At 38.4% G+C, this 26,080-nt stretch overlaps 9 protein-coding genes and 1 long non-coding RNA gene across 10 annotated transcripts in view; 5 read left to right on the top strand and 5 right to left on the bottom strand.

Moving 5' to 3' along the window:
• Window positions 1–26,080, top strand: part of LOC124349621 (LIM homeobox transcription factor 1-alpha-like) — a 947,038-nt gene that overhangs the window by 825,757 nt on the left and 95,201 nt on the right. The gene's annotated exons all lie outside the window — the stretch shown is intronic.
• Window positions 277–1,404, top strand: LOC124349950 (2-aminoethanethiol dioxygenase-like). Its single transcript, XM_046800907.1, has 2 exons — window positions 277–747; window positions 813–1,404. Exons 1-2 carry the CDS (start codon window positions 441–443, stop codon window positions 1,256–1,258), a joined length of 753 nt encoding a protein of 250 aa, XP_046656863.1. The 5' UTR covers window positions 277–440; the 3' UTR covers window positions 1,259–1,404.
• On the bottom strand, window positions 1,279–2,630 carry LOC124349892 (E3 ubiquitin-protein ligase MARCHF5-like). The gene is made up of 4 exons (XM_046800819.1): window positions 2,500–2,630; window positions 2,235–2,443; window positions 1,683–2,176; window positions 1,279–1,608 (listed from the first exon to the last, which is right to left on the bottom strand). Exons 1-4 carry the CDS (start codon window positions 2,559–2,561, stop codon window positions 1,456–1,458), a joined length of 918 nt encoding a protein of 305 aa, XP_046656775.1. The 5' UTR covers window positions 2,562–2,630; the 3' UTR covers window positions 1,279–1,455.
• Window positions 3,033–5,443, bottom strand: LOC124349580 (nucleolar protein 11-like). The gene is made up of 8 exons (XM_046800305.1): window positions 5,105–5,443; window positions 4,873–5,043; window positions 4,603–4,815; window positions 4,405–4,543; window positions 4,055–4,341; window positions 3,931–3,997; window positions 3,264–3,850; window positions 3,033–3,202 (listed from the first exon to the last, which is right to left on the bottom strand). Exons 1-8 carry the CDS (start codon window positions 5,234–5,236, stop codon window positions 3,080–3,082), a joined length of 1,719 nt encoding a protein of 572 aa, XP_046656261.1. The 5' UTR covers window positions 5,237–5,443; the 3' UTR covers window positions 3,033–3,079.
• Window positions 5,507–6,524, top strand: LOC124349981 (N-acetyltransferase 9-like protein). The gene is made up of 5 exons (XM_046800945.1): window positions 5,507–5,616; window positions 5,677–5,786; window positions 5,855–5,911; window positions 5,973–6,113; window positions 6,177–6,524. Exons 1-5 carry the CDS (start codon window positions 5,540–5,542, stop codon window positions 6,461–6,463), a joined length of 672 nt encoding a protein of 223 aa, XP_046656901.1. The 5' UTR covers window positions 5,507–5,539; the 3' UTR covers window positions 6,464–6,524.
• On the bottom strand, window positions 5,772–8,912 carry LOC124349782 (arf-GAP with dual PH domain-containing protein 1-like). The gene is made up of 9 exons (XM_046800627.1): window positions 8,357–8,912; window positions 8,243–8,289; window positions 8,001–8,179; window positions 7,754–7,943; window positions 7,549–7,653; window positions 7,365–7,490; window positions 7,165–7,299; window positions 6,878–7,106; window positions 5,772–6,524 (listed from the first exon to the last, which is right to left on the bottom strand). Exons 1-9 carry the CDS (start codon window positions 8,436–8,438, stop codon window positions 6,460–6,462), a joined length of 1,158 nt encoding a protein of 385 aa, XP_046656583.1. The 5' UTR covers window positions 8,439–8,912; the 3' UTR covers window positions 5,772–6,459.
• On the bottom strand, window positions 13,351–13,974 carry LOC124350477. The gene is made up of 2 exons (XR_006921004.1): window positions 13,853–13,974; window positions 13,351–13,771 (listed from the first exon to the last, which is right to left on the bottom strand). It is a non-coding gene; the product is annotated as an uncharacterized LOC124350477 (long non-coding RNA).
• LOC124349749 lies at window positions 14,302–16,032 on the top strand. The gene is made up of 5 exons (XM_046800574.1): window positions 14,302–14,826; window positions 14,900–15,102; window positions 15,163–15,384; window positions 15,447–15,694; window positions 15,765–16,032. The coding sequence occupies exons 1-5, from the start codon at window positions 14,435–14,437 to the stop codon at window positions 15,936–15,938; spliced, it is 1,239 nt and encodes a 412-aa protein (XP_046656530.1). The 5' UTR covers window positions 14,302–14,434; the 3' UTR covers window positions 15,939–16,032.
• On the bottom strand, window positions 18,340–19,779 carry LOC124349856 (rho-related BTB domain-containing protein 3-like). Its single transcript, XM_046800769.1, has 2 exons — window positions 18,706–19,779; window positions 18,340–18,640 (listed from the first exon to the last, which is right to left on the bottom strand). The coding sequence occupies exon 1, from the start codon at window positions 19,768–19,770 to the stop codon at window positions 18,739–18,741; it is 1,032 nt and encodes a 343-aa protein (XP_046656725.1). The 5' UTR covers window positions 19,771–19,779; the 3' UTR covers window positions 18,340–18,640; window positions 18,706–18,738.
• LOC124349971 lies at window positions 20,507–22,627 on the top strand. Its single transcript, XM_046800934.1, has 2 exons — window positions 20,507–20,610; window positions 21,815–22,627. Exon 2 carries the CDS (start codon window positions 21,822–21,824, stop codon window positions 22,509–22,511), a length of 690 nt encoding a protein of 229 aa, XP_046656890.1. The 5' UTR covers window positions 20,507–20,610; window positions 21,815–21,821; the 3' UTR covers window positions 22,512–22,627.

Here is a 26,080-nt window from a genome sequence, read left to right as displayed (position 1 = left end):
ACTAGACAAAAACTTGAATGATAAAGAATTCCGCAATTAATTTATTGAAACAACCCGAAGATATGAAAAGTGAAAATTATCAGAGAGCGTTCTCTCAAGTTTTGTTTACCGATCGATTTATCGATCTGCGTAAAATTTGGGGTTGTGATAAGTTAAATGGTTATAAAGTTTTTTTAAATTTTTATGAAATAGGATAAAATAATTTTTTAAAGGGATAAAAATACTTCCGTCCATAGTTATTTGCTACAATCCAAAATTTAAAAAATTTTACTACTCTTTTTTTTTACGTCGTCTGCTAACTGAGATCCCATTGCCAGTTTTTCACTGCATCTGCATTCGTGTTTAATTGTTAATGCCCAAGTTTCCAAGTTCCAACTAGGTCATGTTTATCTGTAGTCACGTAGATCTGAAAAACCAACGTACCTTTTAAGTTGTCGAGTATGGGTTCTCGAATAGAAAATGTGATACGTACAGCAGTACAAACATTCGCAACTAAACCAAACGGTTCCTTCGTCAACGCAAATGTTAGTCACAACATGAACATTCTACGACAGCTGCTAAGTGAAATTTGCCCAGCTGACGACCTTGGATTAACTCGCTATTCTGGCCAGCCTCGCTTTCCCTTAAATTTGTTTTCATCAAAAGCTGCACCAGTCTCTTACATGGAAATTTTTGAAAACCAGACTGTTAGCATCGGTATATTTGTCCTCAAGGATGGAGCTTCTATTCCCCTGCATGATCATGTTGGTAACTGATTCAGATGTAAATTTAAAGAAAACTTTAATTATTGTTGAAATGATGATTGATTAAAGGTATGTACGGAATCTTGAAAGTGTTGTATGGGAGCCTAAATGTACAAAGCTACTCTTCAATTGATCTCCCTGGACAAACCAACAGCTCTATAGTGCACCAACCTCAGTACCTAAAGGCGAGGAGATTTCCCATCTCATGTATTAATGAAAAGGATAGCCCTGCTGTGCTTTCACCTTCTGAACACAACCTGCATACTATTTGGACTGTTGGAGGTCCTGCATCTTTTCTGGATATTTTGGCACCTCCATATGATCCAAGTGGCACTCTGAATGGTGGGGAGGTTAGAGATTGCTACTACTACTCAGATGTTGCAGGAGAAGATGGAATGCCATCTAATTCTGAAATCAGATTGCTGAAAAAGACTTCTTGTCCACCTTCTTTCTGGTGTGACTCTTTGACCTACTGTGGACCTGACATCAAACACCTTCAGCATGAATTAAACTAATTAAGGTACAGCAACACAGGTTAAAGTTCCAACAAGTTTTATTTGCAGCAGCATCTCAACAGAAACAGTTTCAGTACTGTAACTAATGTAAAAAAAAAAATGTATCATTGTGTTCAAATACACAAACTGATCTTAACCCACCCAAATCAAGATTAATATATACACTTTCATGTAATCCCAAAATTCATACTTTCTAATTACGGATTAGTATTACTGCTTGTTTTTATTTCTTTTCCGTCGGATGGCCTTTTGGCGAAGTCCAGCACACGGCGTTGATATTGCCGAATAAGAATTTGTTGCTTGTAATAGATTTTCAAAGCTCCTTTGAGCATCAAAAAAGCAATGCCACCCTGGAGAGACAAGAATAATTATAAATAGGTATAAAAGTGTAACATGAAACTAAAAAATATAGCACATCACTTACAAAAAAAGTTTTCTTTAGATTGGAGTGAACAGGATGAAATAGCAATTTTCCAAAGAGAACAGCCATTGATGGAAATATTAATGCTCCACATAACACCCTGGTAGCAGAAACCGGATCAGAAAATGGTGGCTCTGTTCCCTGTGTATGGGGCCGCACAGAATCTGATGCAATTTGAAAAGTGGGTAGTAAATGTTTCACAATGGGCATCCTAGGAACATTCTTATTAAGAAAACCCAAGAGAGCTTCTTCCCAACGAACAAGCCTTCCCAGTATAAGCATGATAGGAACTGTTGGTAGGCCGATCAAAAGAAAAAGTGGATCTGACTGTTCCATTAATGCAAGTCCTTCTTTGGCCCCAACAGCTTGCATGATAGTAAGCGCCCCATAGGTCACAGCAGTCCAATAGATAGAACCAATGACAACACCAGCTGCTATAAATGGGCACACTCTGTAAATAATACGGTCAGCAATATCAAGAACTAAGATGAGTTTTCCTAAAAACGAAATCACATTAAAACAGACTAAACATCAACAATGTAAAAAGAAAGTTACCAATTGGAGGGAAAACTATAACATATTGGGTGTTGCATTGTGGACAGTGAACCCTTTCTAATGAATTGCCTTTCTGCTTTTCGTCAACCCAACGTTGGAGGCAACTTTCATGGACCCATCTTGTTGTCCCACTACATTGGCATGGTTGCACCCACACAGCCGTAAGATCGTCCTCATCCGTAGCAAAACAAACCCAGCAATATCTTTTGCTAAAAAATAACAACCAAGTTATTGCAAATTCAAATTTTTAATTGCTTTCACTTACTTATCATCGTGTAAATCTTCTCGGCGATTCGTTTCAATGACGGGTTCTTCTGTCTCCTCCATGATTTTTCAGTTATTTTTCTTTCTGTTGTTTATCACAATAAGAAAACACGACACACAAGCCACCTATTGGGTACGTTTGAAACTAGATACAATAAAAAATCGAGAAAAAAGAGGCGGGAAATGACAAGCAAGTGATGTCATCACGTGACTAGGCGGGACTTACTGCGGGTCAGCCAGCACCCTGCACCCAGCAGTGATTAGAGTAGCTATGCCATGGCTGTGCTATGACTCCTAAAATGAGCCTATGATCATGTATCGAAAACCCGCACAGAAAAACTTCTGGAAACAATCAGCAACTTCCTTCCCATATAAAAAAAAAACCGTATCCATAATTACTACGGGGAAATCATAACCGTAAACGCCAATCAATAAAATTTTATCTCAGTTATTCACATTTCTGCAAAACCAAATTGAGAGAAACAGACAATAAGCTTTCATAGAACATGATAAATCAACTTCAAAAACATCAACTGAAATGAAGAGCTATGTATTGAACATTGATCAGGTGAAAATGTTCACTATAATAGTCTCACAACTTCAATGGCATACCAATCTTTGCGTCGGTTCTCTGGAGGACTTCGCTTCTGTTCGAGCAACGTAATTAAGGGCTCTGATTGCCCCAAAGAATCCAGGAATTCGTACTGCAAAAATCCAAATAAGTTAAAACATTGAAATAAAACAAACACATTTTTTAAAACTTACACTTTCGCCAACAAGTTGTCCGAGTTTTTTAATCAACTGTTTAACCTGATTATCAGTTCCGGCTATCAGAAGCTCGTGATGATGAGCGTCTAAAATGAGTGAAATCCAATCAACAAGCTGACTAAAATCTGGTTTACTAGTCCTAGAATCTCCAGTAAATTTGCAGTCCTCTAGAAGCTGGGCCAAATATTCCAATAGTTTAATGGTTGATTTGGTAGTCAACTTCCTTCTTATGTGATTCAGAAGAACGACATCTGAATACGAAATGGAAAGAAGAATCTCCAGCATTTTGGATCGGCTGTCTCCTTCGCTAATAGTTTCCTCCAGAGAAAAATTTAAAAGATCAGCTTGCCATTTCTCCGGCAAGTCTTTGACAGATGACAAGAGAAGGCAAATGCCGTCAATGTCCTTGTCTTCTTTCAAGGATGGAAGTAATTCGTCAAAAATACGACCACTGCAAGCGTTCGATTCCCACAGCGAGTTGGACAATTTGCTTGTTTCAATTTGACGGAATATTAATGGATTCGGGATGGATGGCTTCTCTGACGATCCGCCCCATGCAACAACTTCAGGCTTTGCACTAGAATCTGTGCAAAATTAATCAATCAAAATCATTAATTCTCTAATTAATAACACTTGTCTTCGTTCGAGATCACGATGTGATTACCTCTGACTTGTTTGCTATCAATCAAATTCCAAAGCAAAGAAGGTTGAAGGACATAGGGGACCACAACCTTGAATTCAAAAAAACATTTTTAACTATTTCAGGAGAATATGAGCGATAAACTTACCAAGTTCTGAACAATGCAGAGAAGCAGGACATTGTTTGATGGTAGGCAATACAGGTGAGGTGGATCACAGAAAAATTTTAATTTTCTATTGGACACACTCATGCCAAACTTCAAATCAAACAGCAATAACACGGCTCCTTCTTCACTCACATCCGCACCGTAAATGGCGATATGAGTGGAATCCAACATGACCATTGCTACAGGACTTGTAAGACAAATCCCACTTAGGTTAGAAGTTAACATGATGGCTCCCTGCTCAGAATATTGGACCAATTCTCCATCAGACCCTGTTGTAAAACAATGAAATTTAATTTAATCACATGTTCTTTTACCATATACAAGAAACATACATAGTACAAGAATGGTGACAATGTTGGCATTATCATTAACCACAGCCATTCCTACATTTTTGCAGTTGGCACCTTTGGTCAGAGAGAAATTCAGATTCCCATCTGGTGAGCCATCACCGGTCAGACGGACATAATAGACCTAGATTATATCCAGAATATAAATAACATTAAGCTTCTTAGAAATTGATGAAGATATACCTTGTTTTTAGATGTAAACAGTATCAGAACTGTTTGATCTTTAACTCTTTCAAGGTAGGATTTGGAAACAGTTTCACCCTGTTCTAGTAAGTTGGGCTTGACATCCTTCCGTTTGGTTAAGCCAACTTCCAAACTTTCACTGTAACCATTATCGTAGACAATGATGGATGATTTCCCAGGGGAAGAGTGGATAGTGTGAATATTTGTTGTAAACTTTAAAATACAAAAGAATTATTGCTTGCCCATTAACCACAAATATAGAAAACTTACCGTATGCTTCTTGACATCTTCGAGGTTTGATTCTTCTTCATTCCACATGCAAATGTGTTTCCTATTCAATACACATACATATTTGTCATTGATGCCGTTATAGACACTTTTCGATGTAATCTGGTTTGATTGTCTAGTGCTCCAACTTTTTAGGGGCTTCTGATCTGACAGCTGCAATTAACAAATGACAGGGTCAAAAAACAAAAATTGTCTTCTGAATAATAAATCATACCTTTTGTTTAACAATAATATTAGGCCCAAGAGTAACAAGAATCATACTTTCTTCTTTGTCAGCACTAACCCCAACCAAATTTTGAGCACCCAAAAGTGGACACAAAGTGTAATGGGGTTTAAATGTCGCCATTTTCCAATGGAGGTTAGCTTTCTTTAAACCTCCAGTTTCTTTCCTAACAAAAAAAAAATCTGAAACACTACAAAACCACGATAAACACCGTGATTATAACACGTCTTGGTCAAATTTTTTGGTATCGAAACTCTAAGACCATGTCTAAGACACACGTGTTGGCCTGTTCAGTATTTAGATGGCCGATCGCTTGACATGTTTGATGTTTCCACAAGCACAAATTTCCGAAATGAGTACGTCCGACACCCAGAGCCAATGCGGTGAAAAGTAGTACTTCATTTTGACATTCGACGAGACAAAAATATGAAAATCAACTGTCAATCGAAAATTACAGGTTCTCTCGTAGTCCTCGTTCCTTATCGAGAAATTCACGTTCTTAAGTATGCTACGCCCTTTAAATTGTTGTTTGAAATAAATGAGATAATTTGATTAGCGTCCAGGTATCACGAATGGATGTCATCAGAGGAACTTCAGACATTGACTGCGTCCGAACCGCTCTCCTTGGAACAAGAATATGAAATGCAAAAGACATGGGCAGCTGATGAAGACAGTTTAGTGTTACAAAATATCCAAATAGTTTTGACAACAAATATCAATATGACCATATTTCCTTTACAGAGTGCACTTTCATTATTTTGGATAAAGCCAAATACGAAGAGACAAATAACGAAGTTGGTAAATCAAAATATTCATTATCAACTATTCAATCTACTTACTAATTGTCATCCTTGAACAGAGTCTATGATCGGTGACACCAATGTCTTCATGACTGATGAAACTGATGCCACCTTGGCAGAAATTGAGATCATGATTGCAGAGACTGGTTATCGTAAAAATGGAAGAGGAAAAGAATCAACATTACTAATGCTCAAATATGGTGAGGAAAGTTACACAGAGAACAAACAGCATCATTAAAAAAACGGTCATTAAAAAAACACAGGTATAGAGCAATTGGGAGTGAAACAGTTCCAAGCCAAAATCGGACTGGATAATATTGCGAGTATTCAAATGTTCCAGAAGTTGGGTTTCCGCGAAATCAGTCGCAGTGAAGTTTTCAATGAAGTTACCTTGGCTGCCACTTCTGACGACGAAGCATTTGTACGATACATGAAAGATCACCTTGTCCAATACAGTATATCTCACCATTACTGTGAATGGAGTTTAATTTTTTGTTTAATGATTTTACGTGCATCTTTAAAATTTGCGAGCTGCTGCCATCTTCCTTAGCGAGTAGAAAAGAAGGATACGACCGATCCCCCACCTCGCTTCTTTACCAATATTCCTCTCACTGTCATCGAATAGAGAAGATAAAATAATTAAACTGACATAGAAATGTTCCATCTAAAATTAAATAAATAGTCTACCGGGTTCACCAGGGGTTGTGTTAGTTCATGCAGGGTACCAAAGAAAATTTATTGCCAGGTCTCCCCACGAGAAAATAAAATCAAGAAACCACATGCACTTAAAAGCTATTTTTGAACTGGAACCAGACACCATGCACTACTGGGTTTCGGGGTCAATTATTTTTGGTGAAAAAATAAAGAGGAGAGAAATAGCAGGGGAGGAAGAAATAAGAAAGGTTTTAAGAAAATAGGAACGAGTTGCGTTTTTTAGATGCTTTCGCCAACAAAATTGACCTACAAAAAGAATCTTGAGGTGACATTAGTCGATTGATGACCGTCTGTATGGCCGCCATCCATTCGTCACGGTCGTCGGACCTCTCGGCCGAGAAGATGAAGGCGCGCGACGGCGTTTTCACGTGAAAAATGAAACCCACGTCTTTGAGTTTCCAACCGAGTGGCTGGCCCGTGTGGACACTGTAACCGTCACTAATGTGACCGATAAAGATTTCTCCCTTGGGATAAGGGTCCTGTCAAATCGATTCTATTCAATGTCGTTTATTTTATTTGATAATGACGTTTACGTACCAATTTCTGATCGTGGTACATGAGTTTTCTTCCATCTAAAGTGAACCAACGTCTTTTGAATCCATCCGAAGGTTTAGGCCCAGTTTTACATAAAAATCCTTCCTTCAGAAAATCCTGAGTCAAACATTGTGCCAACTGTGAAAGAATCAAACAAAACGGTGTCAAAAAACAATTCATTTCGAGGATCAACGACGACCCACCTCCGTTTCGGCCAATGTAGGATGCGCGACTTGGAGTAAATTGAGTTTCGCTGATCGAATAGCCATATACCATTCGACAATCACTTCTGCGTCATCATGATACACGTAAATGTGTCGAGTTGAGCCCTACAAATACAAATAATTATTAAGAATATTTTTAAAAAATAATTCATTTGGACTGTGCCTGATTGATGTAGGTTATCTGAAGGGAAGTTGGAGGTTTCAATTTCTCAGGGGCAAATGCCACGTTCATGTCGAGAATACGAATTTCCGCCTTGGGATCCTTTTTCTACAAGAAAAAAACAACAAAAACAATCACGTAAAGCAATAAAGAAATTTGATTCTGAACCATAAAAAAAACGTGAAAAGAAATGAAAGCGTCGTCTTACATTGGAGACGTAATATTTAAGAGTGTTGTCTCTCTCCGACAGGACGAATCGCCTTTGTTTGCACGAATCGTCGACTTTACTCCTCTTGAATAAGAAACCTTCCATAGTTCCGCGGGAATACCGTTGCTTCTCAACGTGAATAAACTCTTCTCTTTCGTATTTGGCCCTTATCCATTGCTCTCTGAGAATCCTGTGAGCAAACAATTAATATTTTATTGTAAAACTCAACAATGATGAATATTCTTACTGGGGATCATTTTCTGATGGTCTTCTGTAGAAAACTGGCACCCGTTCTTCATACTTTCTTTTGGCAACAATATTCCCCACTTCTTCTAAATGTTTCACTTGCGATTCTTCCCATTTGTCTAATCTCAGGTGCTTTATCTTGGATATGTGGGTCCCCAAGGCACGATGAATCCCGGCACACTAGAACAATATAGTAAAAGGTTAAATATAAACTAACTTTAATATCAACAACCAGCAGCAAACCTGCGTGCAAAGAAAGACCCCAATATTGTAAGATGCATACTCTGTGACTGTGATAAAAGAGAGTTGATTAAAAAGTTAGTTTTTGACAGATGAAACTGGTTATCAGTAACTGACCTTGGCAATTGCAATCTGCACACACACTGTTACCAGTTTTCTTGACCAATTCCAAGACTCGTCTCCCATTAATGTCAGCCATTTTCCCAGCACGAAAAAAACTAAACAAATTTGTTGAAACTGGGCAGGATTACGCAAGACCCCCTCTAAAATGCACAGGGGTTTCCAAGAAAAAAAAGTTGTGTGGAAATCATCGGAAACAACCGAATCGCGTTCCAGTTTGGTGCGTCGTCATCACAGTACTAGTAAGAACCACAACTGCCGCGTCGTCGACTGAGATATCCATATTTGGTGGAAGGAAATAAGGTGGTGGCTGTGGTTTCTCTTTGTTACCAATAGCAGTGATTATATTTGTTTGGGTAAACACACACACAAGGGGTCCCACCGATTAACTTGTTTATTGTTATTGAGATGGGCAATCGAGGGGGACGTCAAACTAACTGCGTCCAAGTGCAGACTGAAAAAGTTTGTGTTGACAGGGGGGTCCCAAGGCCACTCCTCTCTACACACTCGATGTGGGCGGGTTCTCAATTCGACTCTTGGGGGTCCTTTCTCTGAAAAAACTTGATTTGATATAAGACACTGTAAAGAAAACTCGTGATTGGATTGAACCCTATAAAAGGAATGAAGGAATCATTTATTTCTTTTTGTGTGTCATGAAAAATTATTAAGTAATTAAGGCTATGGCAACGTTGAGGAAAGGCGGAGATTTTTCAAATGTAGGATTTGTTTTTTTCAGTCAATTAAATTGGATGTGCGACATTCAGGCTTGCGTCTTACAGGCCCACATTTTTTTTTACGTGCCTTTCAGGCCCAATTTTGACGACATTCAGGCCCAAGTTTTTTTTTTAAAAATAAAATCATGGAAACTTTGTGAGTTTCGTTCGCAATAAAACGGCAATGTTCGGGGGGCAGGTGGGTGAGTCGAATAAGGCGTCGCTTTGTGATCTGGTGTTCGGAGTCCTTAGGTATCCGAGTTCGACTCCCATGGTGAGCATAGTTGCTCCCACACCTGGGCACTACCACTACACGGTATACAGTTCACACGCTACTACACACAACACTTACAGACACACAAACATAACTTCGGAAAAGGATTTTCCAACGTAATGAGAGTTTTGAACGTCTTGTCGCAATCTTGGATAGATGTATGAACTAGAAAATTAAAATTTAATTAAAATTATATATAAATGTAATTTTAATTATAATTACTTGGGGTGGATTGCTTGTTTGTGCATTTCTAAGTCATGCTTGGTTGGGAATGTTAGGAATGTAGGTGGGAATCCCACCTGGTCGCATGTTCTACATTCCACGCCTTATTGAGGCGTGTGCATCGTATTGATGTGCCGTTGCACATCACTTTTTGTCTCATGGCAAAACGGGCAAACTTCTTTTTTACCCTTCGGTGTCGTCGGCACAGGTGTCGACGGCCTTATAAGCGGTTTAATCTTCTTTGAATCTTCTTTGTCTTTCAAGACGGTGTTGGCCTTTAAGAGTTTTTTTTCTAATTTTGACGTGCGGTCAGAGTACTCTATATATTTTTTCTCCAAGCTTCTAATTTCCTACAAAAAAAAAATTATTCTAAAAGTAAGTAGACACGGGCAGTAACTTTTTATTTACCCTTATCAAGTGATTCTTCGAATTATCTTTCTCTATGCGTGCCTGAAGACAAGACGCCTCGTCAACCATAGTTGCCTGTTGCAACTTTTTGGTTGTTAGATCTAAAGAAGCTTTTGCCATAAGAGCTTTCAGACTGCGAATTTCCTACAAAATCAAATCACAAAGAAGAAAAAATTAGCCTAAAAGGAAAACACAACGCAAACGCAAATAAACAACTTTCTCTTTACCATTATTAAAAAATCTCTGTCAATTTCAAAATCAACCAAAGCCTGTGCATTCCAATCGTCCGAAGCGTCATCTGAATCGCTGCTCGATGACATGCTCGAGATATGTGCTGCAACGGGGAAAAAAATGTATTTCTATAAGAACGGATGGATGGATGGAGAAGGAAAAAAGCTTTTAGGCATATTGCTTTTGATCCAACATAAAAAGGGGGACGTGTAGATAAAAAGAGGTGGAATAAGGGAGGCCCGGCAAAGAAGGTGGAAAAAAAGGGGTGGTCGTTTGAAAAACTGTTTGAAACGCACGCATATGGCGGTTCTCGTAAATTACAAATTTGTCACAATTTCAAATTGTTTCGTCCTCCCGCGCTTGGCGACTTGAACTTGGCCCATCGGAAAGTGTCGTCGGAAGGGATTGAAAAATTTGTCGCACTCTTTCCCAACGCTCGATCAAATGACCCGTGTTGAACACAACACCCTCATCTATACAGACAGTGTATCTCCACCCCATGATGTAACAACACGGAAGACTCTCGTCCATTCAATTTCGTGTTGAAATATGTTATGGCGGCATCCCCCAACAATAGAAACGATCTAAACTATTTCAACAGTTTGAACATTATATTACTTAGATCGGACTATTTTTCAGACTCTGCTCTGTGTCTGTCTGTTTGACAGAAATGATTTCCAATTGAATTGGGCGCCATATGGACGTATAGATGGCGCGCGGAGGGCCAATGATGTCACGCATCATCTAATCGGATGAAAAACCCAGTTGTGGATCTAAAGTTTGAATGCACGGGTCACAGGTGGTCAGTGTGGTTTCATTTATCACGTCATCGCGTCACGTTATGTTGACTCGGCCGTGTCCCTGCGGACGACACGCGCCACTGCCGCTGCTGTTGCCGCTCTTCATTCAATTTTCGTCAGCAGCCCAAAAATATGTCTGAAATTTCTCCTCCATCAGGAGTGGCAACAAATGAAACGATCCAAGAGTGACTCGACGGTTATTTTGTCCCTTTACTCGCCCGTAGCCAATCTTAGTCTTTCATTAAACCATCAATCGGACCCCGGCCAGGCCGTCATTAGCAAGAAGCTCTGGGAGGAGAGGCTGTTATCAACAGCGGCAATTAAGCGGCTCATCATCATTCATCGAAAACTTAATTCGCCCTCGCCCCACATTCAATTAACAATTTCCCCATTTTGATAATAGGTTAATTATCTCCCAGATATAGTCTAACCTTTGGTTATAAAGAATGAATGAATGGTAATTTGCCAAACGGGAGAATTTCAGACTATTGACAAGAACGATAAGCTCACGAGCAAATACACACGGTAGAGTCTTACCGAGGATTAGATTCGGTTGCGCAACACACAAAAGGGGGGGGGGGAAGGCAGATAACAAAAAAAAAAAATAGATACTAGTAGTCTCTGGTCGAATAAGTTCGTTTGAGTATTATTTTCGGAGGGGGAGAGAGATGCTGAAAAAAAAGCGTTGAAAATGGGGCCAGAGCGATTTATATAGTTGAACGATTTACCAGTGACACGCTGGGCGGCCCAGCACACGTGACCGGGAGACGACAAACAAAACAACAAATACTATAGACACAGCTACAGAAATGACGAGAGAGAACAAAAGCTCCGATACAGATATTACAACTCATTTATCAAGTGTCTCATTTTTTTTTCCCGGCCTGTAATCATAAAATTATACGCAGAAGTCGCAGAATACGTAACAATAGGAAACGCTGTTTTTTATTCACCCTCAGACAGAGAGATAGAAAACGTCTCCAAATGGACTGGGATTTGTAATGTCCGATTGACGTATTGGTAAATGACTGGCAATTGGACATGACGCCAAATGTTTTTATTTATCTAATGAACCATCTCATTTCCCTCATTTTTTCCAGGGGAGCGCTATACATTCTTCCACCTATATTTCAGGTGGGCAATGAAGTGGGTTTGTCCTTTCCGTCTCCGTGCTATTTCGAGGTAATTTTATTACATTTTTATTTAATGTGTCAACATGTCGCGCTCATTTGTTTGAAACCTCCACAGGTATTGGGATACAATTAAATATGCTCGTAAAGCAAAACAAATGAAGGAAAAGAATGACGACAAGCCAAACATTTATTTGGTCGCAATGATTTGGGAAGATGCGGAGATACTGCAGCTGCATGAATTTGATTGCTTAATGGAAACTTCCCTTCAAATTTTTTTAAATCTTTACATTACGGTGACAGATGGATCCCATTTAGGAGGTAATATATGCCTACTCTATTAGCACATTTTTAATTTTTAGCATTACCAAGATAATAACCCCCTATTTTCCTAGTGTTTATTTTGAATCTAATGATACCATTGATTGCATAACAAAAACTAACTGGAAAAAGAGCGCCATTCTATTCCTCGCTAATATCTCCTTAATGGGTAAATTAAAGCGTATATTTAAGCGCATATTAAAATTTGTTCAAAATCTGTTGAGTTCAGTTGGTCGAATCCTCGCCTTGAGTTTGTTTGCGTCTGTTTACGGATGGATTATTTGGCCGGCCTGCCTTGCCCACCTGATCCCAATTTTCGTTTGGCACCGAACGAAAAATTACAGTTTCACCGACTCTTTGAGATTTTCAATTCTGCATGTCATCACTTACTTGTTACCCGCAAAAAATGAGTCTGATAAAGAAAAACACCCACGAATCTCACCCGCGGCGTACCAGACTGTGAGTTAACGATTTTTGATTTTTTTAATGACGAAATTTGGTATAATCATCTTTTGGATTTGATTATCATATAGATCTGGGCCTGCGAAAATTTGTTTCTTATGTTACTGGTGGCCAACACCTTCATTTAAAGCGATGAAAGGCTGATTCCTAGAAACGCATTCGTCCTGTCCTAACCTTGAAATCAAACATTTTTGAAGATTATTTCAAGTTTAGTTTCGTTACATTTGTTGAACAAAGATTGACGGCATTGATTTTCTAAGAATCTAGAGATTTACTTTTCCCTGCTTAGTTGTTCTTTGATTGCCCTTATAAAATCTCAACATAATTTAAAAATCCCGCTCGACTAACACTCGCTCAACTGTCAAAAAAAATTATCTTATGACACCCTACACTTTTCTCTGCAATATAAAATTAATAGGAACCGAAGATACTCGATTTTTCCTGTTTAATTATCCTTTGACTGAATTAAGACAAATCTCAACATGATTAAGCGAATCACGCCTCTGCTATAACCTGTAGATAAAGAAATGTAGTCGCCAAAAATAAGATCTAACAACATTCGTATCTTTTTCTTTAAAATATAACCTAATATGGAATGGCAAATCATTTAATCGGTCAGTCATTTACCCTTGGACGAAAAACCAGCTGAACGATCTCATTTGAGTTTGACGTGGAAGGATCAGACGCTACGATAGTACAGCAGGCTCCTCCCATCCTAGAATTTCTCCACATTTTATCTGAGCCGTGCAACCAAACTAAAGTTGAAGCAGCTTTTCTTATTTCGATCGCACGACTTTTTGTGTCATACATAACACCCAAAAATCATAAACAAACAACTTGCTGATGTCACTCTGAAATAATAAAAGACAAAAATAAAGGTAAGAGAAACTGAGGGAATCAGTTGAAAGGAAATGTGCTGGTAGGGAATTCACCTTGATTTTCACCGTTTCTCGTGTTCCTGATACTCTTCTTATTCACCTCTTGCAAGGATTGATTCCGTTGTTGTAAATAATCAAGAAGAACATCTTCATGTTCGGAATTATCGCCATTCTAAATAATTTAATTACTAAATGTCCAAATAAAAAAAAGAATCAGGAATTATTTTATTATTAGATTTCATGCTGTCTGTAATTTATTACAAAATTCTTATATCTATAACTGTCGATGACTCACGGTCTGATTTCGCTATGTAACTAGCTTGTGACTTGATAAAATTACACCAGGAAAACAATCAAAGTCGCAGGTGAATTGAAGTTTCAAAGGTAAGCGAAAACGCTCAATTCTATAAAAATGTCAAAGGTTATTACACTTATTAGTCCTCCTATCTCAGTACAAAAATAACAGTACAACAATGCGTTACTCTCAATGAACAAACGTTTGTTTCCGGAAGATGTTTTCCCGGAAATCAACGTTCTTAAAACTATTGACCTTGATCAAAAGCCAGAAACAGACAGTCTGCTGCCATAGGGGAAGGTATCAACACGTATCTAAAATAAAAGAGTGTGATTTACAAAATGGAACTCATCAAAAGAACGACTCTGAAATCTTTGACTGCTGATCAGCCTTTGTCAGTAGTTCAGCAATTTGGGCAAAGATGCGCGGAAAATATTGATTTGGAACATTTAAATCTGTTTTTAGTCTTCACTTGGATTTCGTTAGTGTTTTACGTCTTGGACATTGTCATCGAACTTTATTGGCTGATTCATTTCTTCAGCCGAAATTATTATTGGTGTTTCGGTTGCACCTTGGCATTTTGGATTATCCCTGTGGTTCTGTTGTATTTCAGAAGTGTTTCATTGCGCAATGAAAGAAAAGAGACGTATGACCCCAGAGACCTTTTATCAAAAGAGGAATCTGATTTCAGATGGGCAATGAAGTGGGCTGGTCCTTTTTGTCCTATTCCGAGGTATTTTTCCTAAACTAATTTAAATTTCATTAAATTGCAACATGTAATGGGCATTTGTTTGAAACCTTTCCAGGTATTGGGATATCATTAAATATGGCCTTAATGCAAAACAAGCCAAGAAAACGGACGACGACAAGCAGAGCAATTATTTGGTCACAATGATATGGGAAGAGGCCGAATTATTACAACTTCACCAGTTTGATTACTTCATGGAATCTGCTGTCCATCTTTCACTACATTTTTACGTTACGGCGATCAATGGATCTCAATTCGGCGGTAATAATTTCCTAAACGTTGTATTTTTTAACCACCACAATAATTAACTTTATTCTATAGGTTTAACGGCCATTTGTCTCTTTATCTCCGTCTTGAGCTTATCATGGGCAATAGTCTCTTACGATCAGAAAATTTGTTTACTCAAGGGAATTATAAAATCTGATGAGCAGAACCAATCAAATGGCAGTATAAATTTCGAGGCAGACGATGCCATTGATTGCATCAAAAACATTGACTGGAGAAAGAGCACTCGTATATTCTTCGCTCATTTCTCTTTAATAGGTAAATCTCGGCGATCGTATTTGTTTCAGCCAATTAAAAACTTTTGTTTTGTTTTAAAATAGTTGGACGACTCATCGCTTTTACTCTTTTGGGGAGTAAAGACGGTTCTTTAATTTGGCCATTATCTTTAGTTTGGCCATTTAGCCTGAATCGCTTCGTCAACATGTTTAATTGGCACCGAAAAAGAAACTACAATTTCATGGACTCGTTGAGGTTGGCATTTCTACACGTTTTTGCGTATTTGTACCCCCTAGAAAAGGCGTCTGATAAGCTGAAACATCCTCGATTGCAACCTGGCGAGTTCAAGATTGTGAGTTAACATTTTCCAATTCAAAAAATTGTGATTTGTTGATTTCTTCTCATCGCTTTCATGATCATAGAACTGGATCAGCGAGAATTTATTTCTCATGTTACTGTGGAGCCATAGCTTCTTCGAATGTGACGAGTGGACCAAGCGCATAATCTCATCTTACTACCCTTGGAGTGACTGGACATTCTTCGTCCCTTGGATAGGACAAATTTTCGCGAGTGTTTTAACTTTCGTTTTGTTTTAGTTGTTTAACTGAGCGCGAAGACATTCATGTTCTTACGAAACCAAATCTAGAACTCGATTTTTTCTTTTTTCGTTATTTGCTTTAATAAAAATATCTCAACTTGATTTGCAAATCCATACTGTGATGCTCAAATAACATGAAAGCGTTGAGTTGATGAGAAAACGAACCAATAGAGTCGCGAAAAATAAGAGCGTTACATATTTTTAATTCAGATGAAATGCATAGGGGAGGAATCATCTACAACAAAATCAAGACGATGTCTTTTCTTAACTTGCTTGGCCATCGTAAATATTTAAAAACATTAAAAATATTAAACATAATTCAACTAACTACCGCTGTTTTGTTGTAATCGGACAAATTACGGTTGGCATTTGTGGTTTAAAACGGTTTAAAACAAGGGGAACTCACGGCTAGTGCTTCACCAACATCCGCATCACTGATGTTTGTCCGGACACTCGGCGGCCTTGACGTGAATAATGCGGGCACTGTACAAATTTCAATGAGTCGTCCTGCTGAAGTGTAATTAAAAAAGAAAAAATAAATACGCAAAAAATCAAACTGCTGATGCAACAGTGACAACTATCAGAGGGACGGAAACTTTAGAGGTGAACAACTATGCATACTTAGGTTAGAGGAACAAAATTACGGAATGCAAATGTGGTTCTGAAAGTTTAATCCCAAAAATACAAGAAGAAGTGTGCACTGAAAAAAGAGCAAACTTACGCTATATAGACACAAAATGCCCTAACAGTTTGTGCAACACAGCAAAAACATTTCTCTGTTTTACCTTTTTCGTTCGCCATGTCCTCTTAAAAACTTACAAGGACAAAAGGGTTAAGTGCTGGTCTCTGGGTATTTTCATGGATCAGATCTTCTGTAAATTTCATAGGATTACTCAAAAGGGTTATTTGACTGAGGTGTAAAAGGGAAATTTAAGCATTTGTCCTACAAAGTTGTTAATTGTATCAGTTCAAATCCGATATTCAGTTGGGTAACGCCAGTGAGGCGCAGCCATTTAAATCGATTCATTTGAAAACGGAATACAAAAAAATAGCTCGTGCAATAACGAGTTTAAACCCGTAAAAGGAAACGTGTCAGTTGATAAAGAAATTTTGTAAAATTGTCACGTCATTTCCTTGACTGAACGAGCATCTTGACATTCATGTCAATGAGATTTGAATTGTGCCGCGCTGTGCGAATCGCGTTAGATAGTCGACTACTAAGCTACGCACCTGACTAAAAAATAATTAAGGCGATAAAAAACAATAAAAAGAAATGAATAAAAGGCAACAAAAGGGATGGAACACGACTACGATGAATTAGGCAATGTGTCACTTGCTGACAGAAACAGGTGATCAGTCACAGTTACATAATTCATACAAAAGTGTTTCAAGATGGAGCTTGAGAGTGTCGAAGATAAAATTAAAATTTTCGCACGACGCTGTAAAAATAGCTTGAATTTCACCAATTTAATTGTTTTTTCCAGAACCAGAAGCTATGGTATTCCCTTCACTATGGAGATGAAACGCAAAAATATTGGTGGGAATCGAGGAATCGAGTGAGAAAGTTAGACGTCTAGAAACCGTTTTCTTTTACATTTCTCATGGCCATCTTTTTCAATAGTCACCTACGTTTTTAAGATGAATTTAGTTACACACAACAAGACATAAATGACGGGAAATAATACGAAAATTGAACTTTCACAGAATGGGGCCTTCGAAACAGAGACTTCCTCGCGATGCCCAAACTGAAATCAGACTGAACCAAATTGCCCGCCCAAAAACACCAACCGATTGGAAAGAGGAGGAAGGGTTTGAAAAAAAGGGGCGGCCATCTTGGAATAGTTTCCTTACCCTACCCCCGCTAATTCAAAACTGCTGTGTCCATAAAGTGAAAGAAATTTGAATAAATTTAGAAGTCTCTTCTGGCCCAGCAGCAGTTCTCCGTTAATAATGTTTGATACTAGTTAGGTTAACTTACTACACCAACTTAATTATCAGTTAAATCGACTGGTGAAACAACTGTGCGCTTGAAAATAGAAAACTTTTTAATAAGAACTTATCATTTCGTTTCCTTAACTTATTAACTTATCTTGCGTTCAAAGTGACTGGCTCAGCGACGATGAAATGTGGTGTTGGTAGAGACATTGATTGATTTTCCACATTGATTGGAGAAAAGGACGGATAACCAATGCAGAGTATAGAGATCCACTAACCTAATTAGGCTTCAAAACTCAGAGAATTCCTGTCGGAAAAAAAGAAAATATTTTAATAAAGAAGACAAAAATTAAATTTACAGTAAACTAAGCTTACGGTTTTTCAATCCCCAGGTGAAAATTGTTTTAAACCCATGTCCAATGTTTGCTTTGATTTTCAAACTAAAGTGTAAATTATGTGTTGAATGAAATTTTATTTAATCACATTTTTGTAGCCTATAGATCAACTACCGTTAAACAAAATTCCAATTGCAGATGCTTACGACAATAAAACGCGATAACTTTCTAAGTTCAATGGGAGTTAACAAAAACGCATTTTCGAAAACAAATTTAAAGAGAATTGACGAATAATCAACTCGAGAAAGAAATGTTAAAAAATGTTGAGCATTTTCGTTCTTGATTATAAACCAGGCAGCAAGGTGGTGATAATGTGCTGGTTGTTATTAGTGTGATGCATTGATGTTACTTGTAAAACTCGAACCAAAGTCTGATAATATAATGAATGGAGAAAGTGTTAATACTTGTGGAGATACAAATTCTTTTGACTCTTACCTTAACAGGAGAGTTACATATTAGCTGAATCATTTAGTGTTCAGAGTTTTCTACCAGGTCTGCCATTTCCTCGGTAACTTTCAGGAACAATTTTCGGTGATTCTTCATCAGGTGATTCTTCATCAAATTCAGCCATGAGGGTTGAGAACAAAGCATTTTATAATTTTTCACTATTTTCTTCCTGGCTGCTTCAAGTAGCTCCGGAATGACGTGGAATTCAGACCAGATTAACAACTCAATGGCATTTTCAGTGTCCAGTTGCATCAACAACATTTCGACACATTCCTTTTTCAGATCATTGACGTCGTACTTGTCGGCAGCTTCGTACAGCAACATAATGCTGCTTTCTTCATTCCTGGTTATTCGGGGAGCTTCACTGGTGTAGAAATAGTCCAGTAAGTGTCTGAACACTTGCACATCAATGTCTTCAATTATCACCACACGGGTTTGTGATTCCTTAAATTCAGGTTTGAACATGGCAGCAAATACAGGACTGCTTGCTGATAGGATAACGATGTGGGCACCAATAGATTGTCCATTTTTAAATTGGAATTGGACGTCACAATGAGTTTGACTGTGTAACATTTCAGCTAACCCTTTGTTAACATGGATTTTTCTCGCTTCCCCAAAATCAATCCAAACAATGATGGACCATTCTTGTTTTTTTTCTTCCCACGAACTATTGTTTCTGCAGATTTCCAATGTTGTTATCGGGTTTACCTTATCTCCAGCAATTTCAATCCAAACTTTTTGGGGTTCCACCCAATGTTCCATATTTTTTTCGGATTTTGATGACTCGTCGTCCAATTTTTGACGTTTCTCTACTAGTTCTTTTCCGGCCATCGAAACAAATTTCGGTTCCGTACATACCGTGACCGCCGTGACCACACATTGGCTTGGAGACACTTGCAAGGAGATTACTATAGAACGGCCTAGCTGAGATCCACATAATTTAATCTCTTTGCAATTGATGTTACTGATTCCGAGGATACGCTTCGTGTGTTTCCAGCAGATTCGGAATAACCCATGACGAACTTCTTCAACATCACTCACCACGTCAGACATTTTCTAGTTTCTAGTTTTCTTCTGCTTCTATCAGCGCCAAAGTTGCACGGATGATACACCGTTGCCATTTGCTCGCAAACTTTTATCAAATCGTTCAAATTTTTCTTCCCGTTAATAATGAATGGAATTTAAAAACGTGGTGATGCAATCCGACCTAACCGATCAAATGGCATCGGTATCAGTCTGTGAGTTAACAACTCTTGATTCAAAAGCATTAATTATGCCTTTACCTTAAAATTAACTTAACGCTTTGATATGGTCATTTAAAGGTCTACATCTGCGAAAATCTGTTTCTCATGTTAATGTGGAGCCAAAGTTTTATCAAATGCGACGAGGGGATCAATCCTGGAATATTATCCATCTTATACTATCCCTGGAATGACTGGACATTCTTTTTCCCTTGCTGGATAGGACAAATTTCGGCGTTTTATTTAAGTTTCGTTTTGTTTGTGGTGCTTAACAAAGTGCGACAGTCTTGATTATCTCCCATTAAACATGGAATAAATATTTAGACAAAACAAATAAATTCGAATTTACCAGAAATTGTGTAGGCAGCAGCAGCCTTATCTGAACTACCGACTATCTCATAATTCGAGCCCAAAAAGTGGCAATGTCACAGGCCGCGCTAGTTATATAAGATAAAAAAAGCCGTACAGTTTGAAATGTGATTTCACAATTTGTATACGACAAACAAACGGAAAAATGCGTTATATTCAGTAATGCCCACTCGGGTCCAATGTTATATTGTTATCTATATTCTACGAAACCTATAAAGAAATCCGCCTATAAAATATAGTGCAGTTATGAGTAACTTAGCAGGACCAACTGGAACTGCCACAAGTGAGTAGCTAAAATTATTATTCTTATTATTTTTGTATCAGTCACCTTAAATGTGGTGATTGGTCACGGAATTGTTTTACGTATAGTGAATAAAGCTGGAATAGAGTATAGATTCGTTCTAATCTTCTTCGTCGTTATATTATTTGATGGACTCTACATATGTTGTATAGTTTGGGTGCCCACAGTTTGTTGCTGTCGTCGTTAGAAATAATAAGACTAGTTCGATTCTGTGGTCTAACACATCATCGGGTACTTTATAACAGAGTTTCCGTCTGCAGGAAAATGCCCGACCCCGACGACAAGAAAGACTCGAAGGATCAGGAGAAGACCAAGTCCAACAGTTCCCAATCTGGACAGATTGGGGGATTCCGCGATGTGCCGATTGATTTCAGTGCGGGAAATTATGGAGACAACAAAAAGAATAAAAATAAAAACAAGGGTGGCACTTGCGGCGAGAAAAAGTAGACAATTATATGTCTGCTATGAATTTATTTGACTTGTAGTTGATGATTGAATTTTTCCATCCGATAGGCACACAGCACGGAATATGGCAACATTAGTGACTAAATATAAAATAGTACAACAACGAATCATTTACTGCCTGATTTTAGTCTTTAGTTGAAAGTTAAGATTTTATTACGCAACAATTAATCTCGACACATTTTACAGTTTGGTTTTGCCGTTGTTTGGGTTGTTGGGAAATGTCGGCTTATCTGGTAACCTGCCCGATAAGGACAAGTGCGAGTTCGGACACAACTAACGGCCTAAAGGGCAAGTCGAGAAAGGTTTTGACGTCTTGATAACAAAGTTTGTGAGCTAATAGTTGAAGTAGCAATAACTGTTGCTATAGGAAGACATTTTCCATCCATGATTGGCGCATATGACCAGCACCGCCCACCAGTTGGGACGGATTCAATCCGGAAGACATGGCTAGTAGGAGAAGAAATCGTATACACAAAGAATCAATGGCGATTGGTACAAAATAAATTTCACATCAAATTTAGGAAACCCTTTTGAAATAGAACGTCTGAAGAAGATAGCTTCAAAAAGTATTGGCTAGATGGCGGCAAACGAGAAGGAAACGAGCGTCGTTTCATCTATCTAATTTTTATCTAAAAAAAAAAATGATTATATGATACCCAAATATCTTATGGCTGTACGAGATTCATCTTAATTATTTACACCTGCCTTCAATAATTTTTAGATTAGAAATGCCGATTGTCTACATCTGGTCTCCCAAAATTGGTAATCCGTATGGCCACGCCGCCCTGCAGACGGACAAGTATCACATCAGCTTCTGGCCCGATGGAGATGTCAAGAAAGAGTTGGGTACACTAACGACAGCTTTGGTGGGGGTCAACGCATCCCTCGTCTTCCATCATGAATTGGATCTCTTCTACGAAGACAAATGCCGACCCACTGGCGTATACGAAATCGTCAACGTCACGGATGAAGCCATTAATGGCATCCACGAAAAATTCCTCCATTACAACGGAATCAAACCGGCGGATGTCACATTGAAAGTAGCAGAAGAACACATCGATATTAAAAAACCAGAGATATCTGTTGGTAAAACGCCCTACACCTTTGTGGCCGATATTGTTGGCCAAACTTCTGTATTGAACGTGATAAGTTCGACAAGTTCGACGTCAGGTTCGTTACATTCGGAACCTTTCTATTACCGCAAACAGAGTTGCGTATCATTTTGCTTCAACCTCATCCAAATGGCCGATCCCAAACCACAAGGAATTCCATCCCAATTGACAGACATTGTTACGTCACAAGCGTTGGACAATTTCACCGTGCCGTGGTTCCAAAGTTACATTCAAAGATATTGGGTGAAAGACAAACATGCCGCAGATAATGCGTTTGGAAGAATCAAGAAATATTGGCTTGGATAGTTTAGGACAAAGTGTGTTTCTTTTATAACTGGGTTTTAATTATATCACTAGGATAGAAGACTAGAAGAGGAGAACTTTGTAACATTAGATAAACATTTAGATTGACGAAATGAGAATGAAAATGTATTTTTTTCTTGAAATGATTTGATCGACTGCTGGATTGGCAATGTGGCCTTTTGATGGATAAAATTAAAAATATAACCAATGCATTTCCAATAATAAAAAATGTCTTGAAAAAAAGGTATCAGTTCAACGATTTTTTGCCCTCGAATCTCCAATTAAGTTTGTAACCCTCGTAATGACAAGATATAAACCGTTACGGCCGTTTCCCGCAAAATGTTTGTTTCCTCTTTTACCACTTATTTACCTTAATTGTTATTATATAATGGGGAATCAGAGAGCTCAGTAGGAGATTATGGTATTATTGTATTACCCTGATACGCATAACGATTTTCATCGATAAAATAGCAAATTTTTTCAAAAATATTCAATTCGAGATGGCAACGGTGTGTCATACCTGCAAATTTTTTAGTCCCCACCCCCTCAAAAAATAATACGCCACTCGGCGTCCATGACTCATTAGAATAAGAACTGGAAGTGCTTGAAGTAGAAAATGTCTGACGTTGTTACGAGTGGAGTTAAAGAAGTTCGTCATGGATTATTCCGAATCTACTGGAAACACTCAAAGCGTATCCTCCGGAACAATAGTATAAAGATTGAACTATGTGGTTCTCAGCTAGGCCGTTCTGTATTAATCTCCTTGAAAGTGTACCCACACCAGTATGTGATTACAGTAGTGACGCAGCCGAAAGTTGTTGACGAGGAATCGATTGATGGAAAAGAGCCAAGCAAGAAAAGTCATAAATTGAATGAGTCGCTGGTACTATCTGAAGAAAACTTGGAAGATTTGGTAGTCAAACAGCCCAAAAAGGTTTGGATTGAAAATGCTGGAAGTGTACACCCCAATGAAGTGTTAGAATTAAACAACTACAATAATTTCTGGGAAGTGTTTTTACAGCATGAAACTTCTGAAGTTAAGGAATGTCCGTTCATGATTTGGATTGATTATGGCACAAACGAAGAAAGACTGGCCAACAGGAACAAAAAGATAGCTCAAAGTCTATGCAATCAAACTTATTGTGATGTCCAATTCCAATTTAAAAATGGACAATCTATTGGTGCCCACATCGTTATCCTATCAGCCAGCAGTCCCGTGTTTGCTGACATGTTCCAGTCTTCACTCAAGAAATCGCTAAACAATGTGGTGCTCATTGAAGACATTGAAGTGCAAGTGTTCAGACACTTATTGCACTATTTGTACACGAGTGAAGTTCCCCAACTAACAAGGAGTGAGCAAATGAACACTATGTTGCTGTACGAAGCTGCTGTCAAGTACAACGTCGAGGAGCTGAAAAATGAATGTGTTGAAATGTTGATGATGCAACTGAACATTGAAAACGCCATTGAGGTGTTGATCTGGTCTAAAATCCACGTCATTCCTGAGCTACTTGAAGAAGCCATGGAGTTTACAGTGAAAAATTGCAAAATGCTTTGTTCTCATCCCTCATGGCAGAATTTGTTTAAGAATCACCTTGAATTATGCATGGAAGTTTTCAAGAAAGTGGCAGGGTTGCCACCCGTTTCGGCACTTTTTTCGGCACTTTGAATTTTGGCGGTTTAGGCACCAATTTTTTCCGTTTCGGCACTGTAATTGTATTTTTCGGCACCGCCACCAGAGTTGGTCCTAAGTATTGGTATTTCGATGCATGTTTTCTTAGCCACTTTTGTCCGTTTCGGCACTATTATTGTCTGTTTCGGCACCACCCCCAAAATTCGTAAACAATAAATTCCACTAGGTGTCGTGTTATAATATATTGTGAAATTTTGTCCACTTTGTTCTTAGACGCTGTAAAAACCTAGGCAGAGGGGAACCGAAAGGCGACACAACACAAAACATAGGTCTGGATGGACCTTCTTCTTACTTGACAGCGGGTTTCTTCCGAAGAGTTGACGCCAACAGTACCGCAACTGGGAGAATGCTTAATCAGTTCACTAAGCCAAACTCCCAGTGCTAGTCCCGTGGGTGAACGCTCACACGACGCACCTATTCACCCACGAGCCCGTAATGGGGAAGTATTTAATCAATAGTTGTTCACAATCAAAGATTCACACAGGTTAATAAGGTTTAAGACGAGCGAGTCACAAATGGGGTTCACAATAGGAATCTGTTTTCGATCCGGAAGGAACAATCGAACTGAACTGATTTGTCCTTTTTTCACATCTTATAAGAGAGAGAAAACGTCATACCTCTTTCCGCTTCGCAACGTCCGGATGGCGTTCGGGTTAAGGACGGCCCGACCTTCCTTACTTTCTCTCTTGGTCGTACGGCCGTCGTCGGCTTTAGAGTTGGGACCTTTAATTGCCCTTGGTGCTGTCGACTTCGACTTTTCTTTACAGACGCTTTATTATCAAGTGCTATATAAATTTCTCAGATCTTAGATTATTTATTCATAAAGTTTATTTGCTCATTATTATTAGGGATGGCGATTTATCGTCAATTTCAGATTTCAGATGTATCGATATCTTATATAGATCTATATTTTCAGATATATTGCTGCTTAGTATCGGTTAAAATGAAAATTGGCGCGATCTGTTCTCGTACTTCTTTGAACTGAGTTCTTGGCGTGTAAGCATAGTATTCAGCTTGAGTGCGGGACATCCGGGTTTTAATCTCTGATATAATAAAATGTATTAGACGAAATTCATTTTATAACTAAGATGCATATTTTATAACTAACCATGCAAAAATGAATGGAGTAATCGTAAGGTCGGAAATGAGATACATCTGGTTGTCTTATTTAGTAAATTTGGTACGATTTCTACTTGCCCTTCTTTCAGCTGAATAGGGACTCATGGCACAGTGGCATAGCATTCGACTAATATGCGGGATAGAATGGTTCGATTCCTACATGAGACGACTGGCCATTCATTAGACTCGGAAGTCTAAATTCATATCATCAGAATCATTTTTACCATCTTTACCCGTTTTTTTCTTAAGATGACTTCAGAGATTAGAAGTAGCCTATTTCCTTTATTTGCCTTATAATATTGTCTCCCACATCTTTGCACAAAACGCATTCCCAAACTTTTCTGGAGGAGTTGATGACGAGGTTAGGGGTGATTCTGTGCGGATTGTGCGAGGCAGAGGTAGACGTGGTGAATTTGATGGAGGAAATGAAAATCACCCCTGGATTACTTGAAAAATTTTTTTTTGTTTTTGTGCCGAAACGGATACAGTTGGTGCCGAAAAAGACACAATTTGTGCCGAAACGGAGAATATTAGTGCCGAAATGGAAAGATTTTTTAATGAACGAGGAGATTTTAAATACAAGGGGGGACCAAGCGTTTTATATGGGTGCCGAAAACGCCAAAATTGAAAGTGCCGAAAAAAGTGCCGAAACGGGTGGACACCAGTGGCAGAACGGTAGAAAACTGAAAAGGCCTACTAAATGATTCAGCTAATATGTAACTAAGGTAGAGTAAAAAGAATTTGTATCTCCACAAGTATT

The sequence above is a fragment of the Daphnia pulicaria genome, chromosome 7 (genome assembly GCF_021234035.1).
Source record: "Daphnia pulicaria isolate SC F1-1A chromosome 7, SC_F0-13Bv2, whole genome shotgun sequence".
NCBI classification, from domain to species: domain Eukaryota; kingdom Metazoa; phylum Arthropoda; class Branchiopoda; order Diplostraca; family Daphniidae; genus Daphnia; species Daphnia pulicaria.
This window is presented reverse-complemented; position numbering and strand designations above follow the sequence as displayed.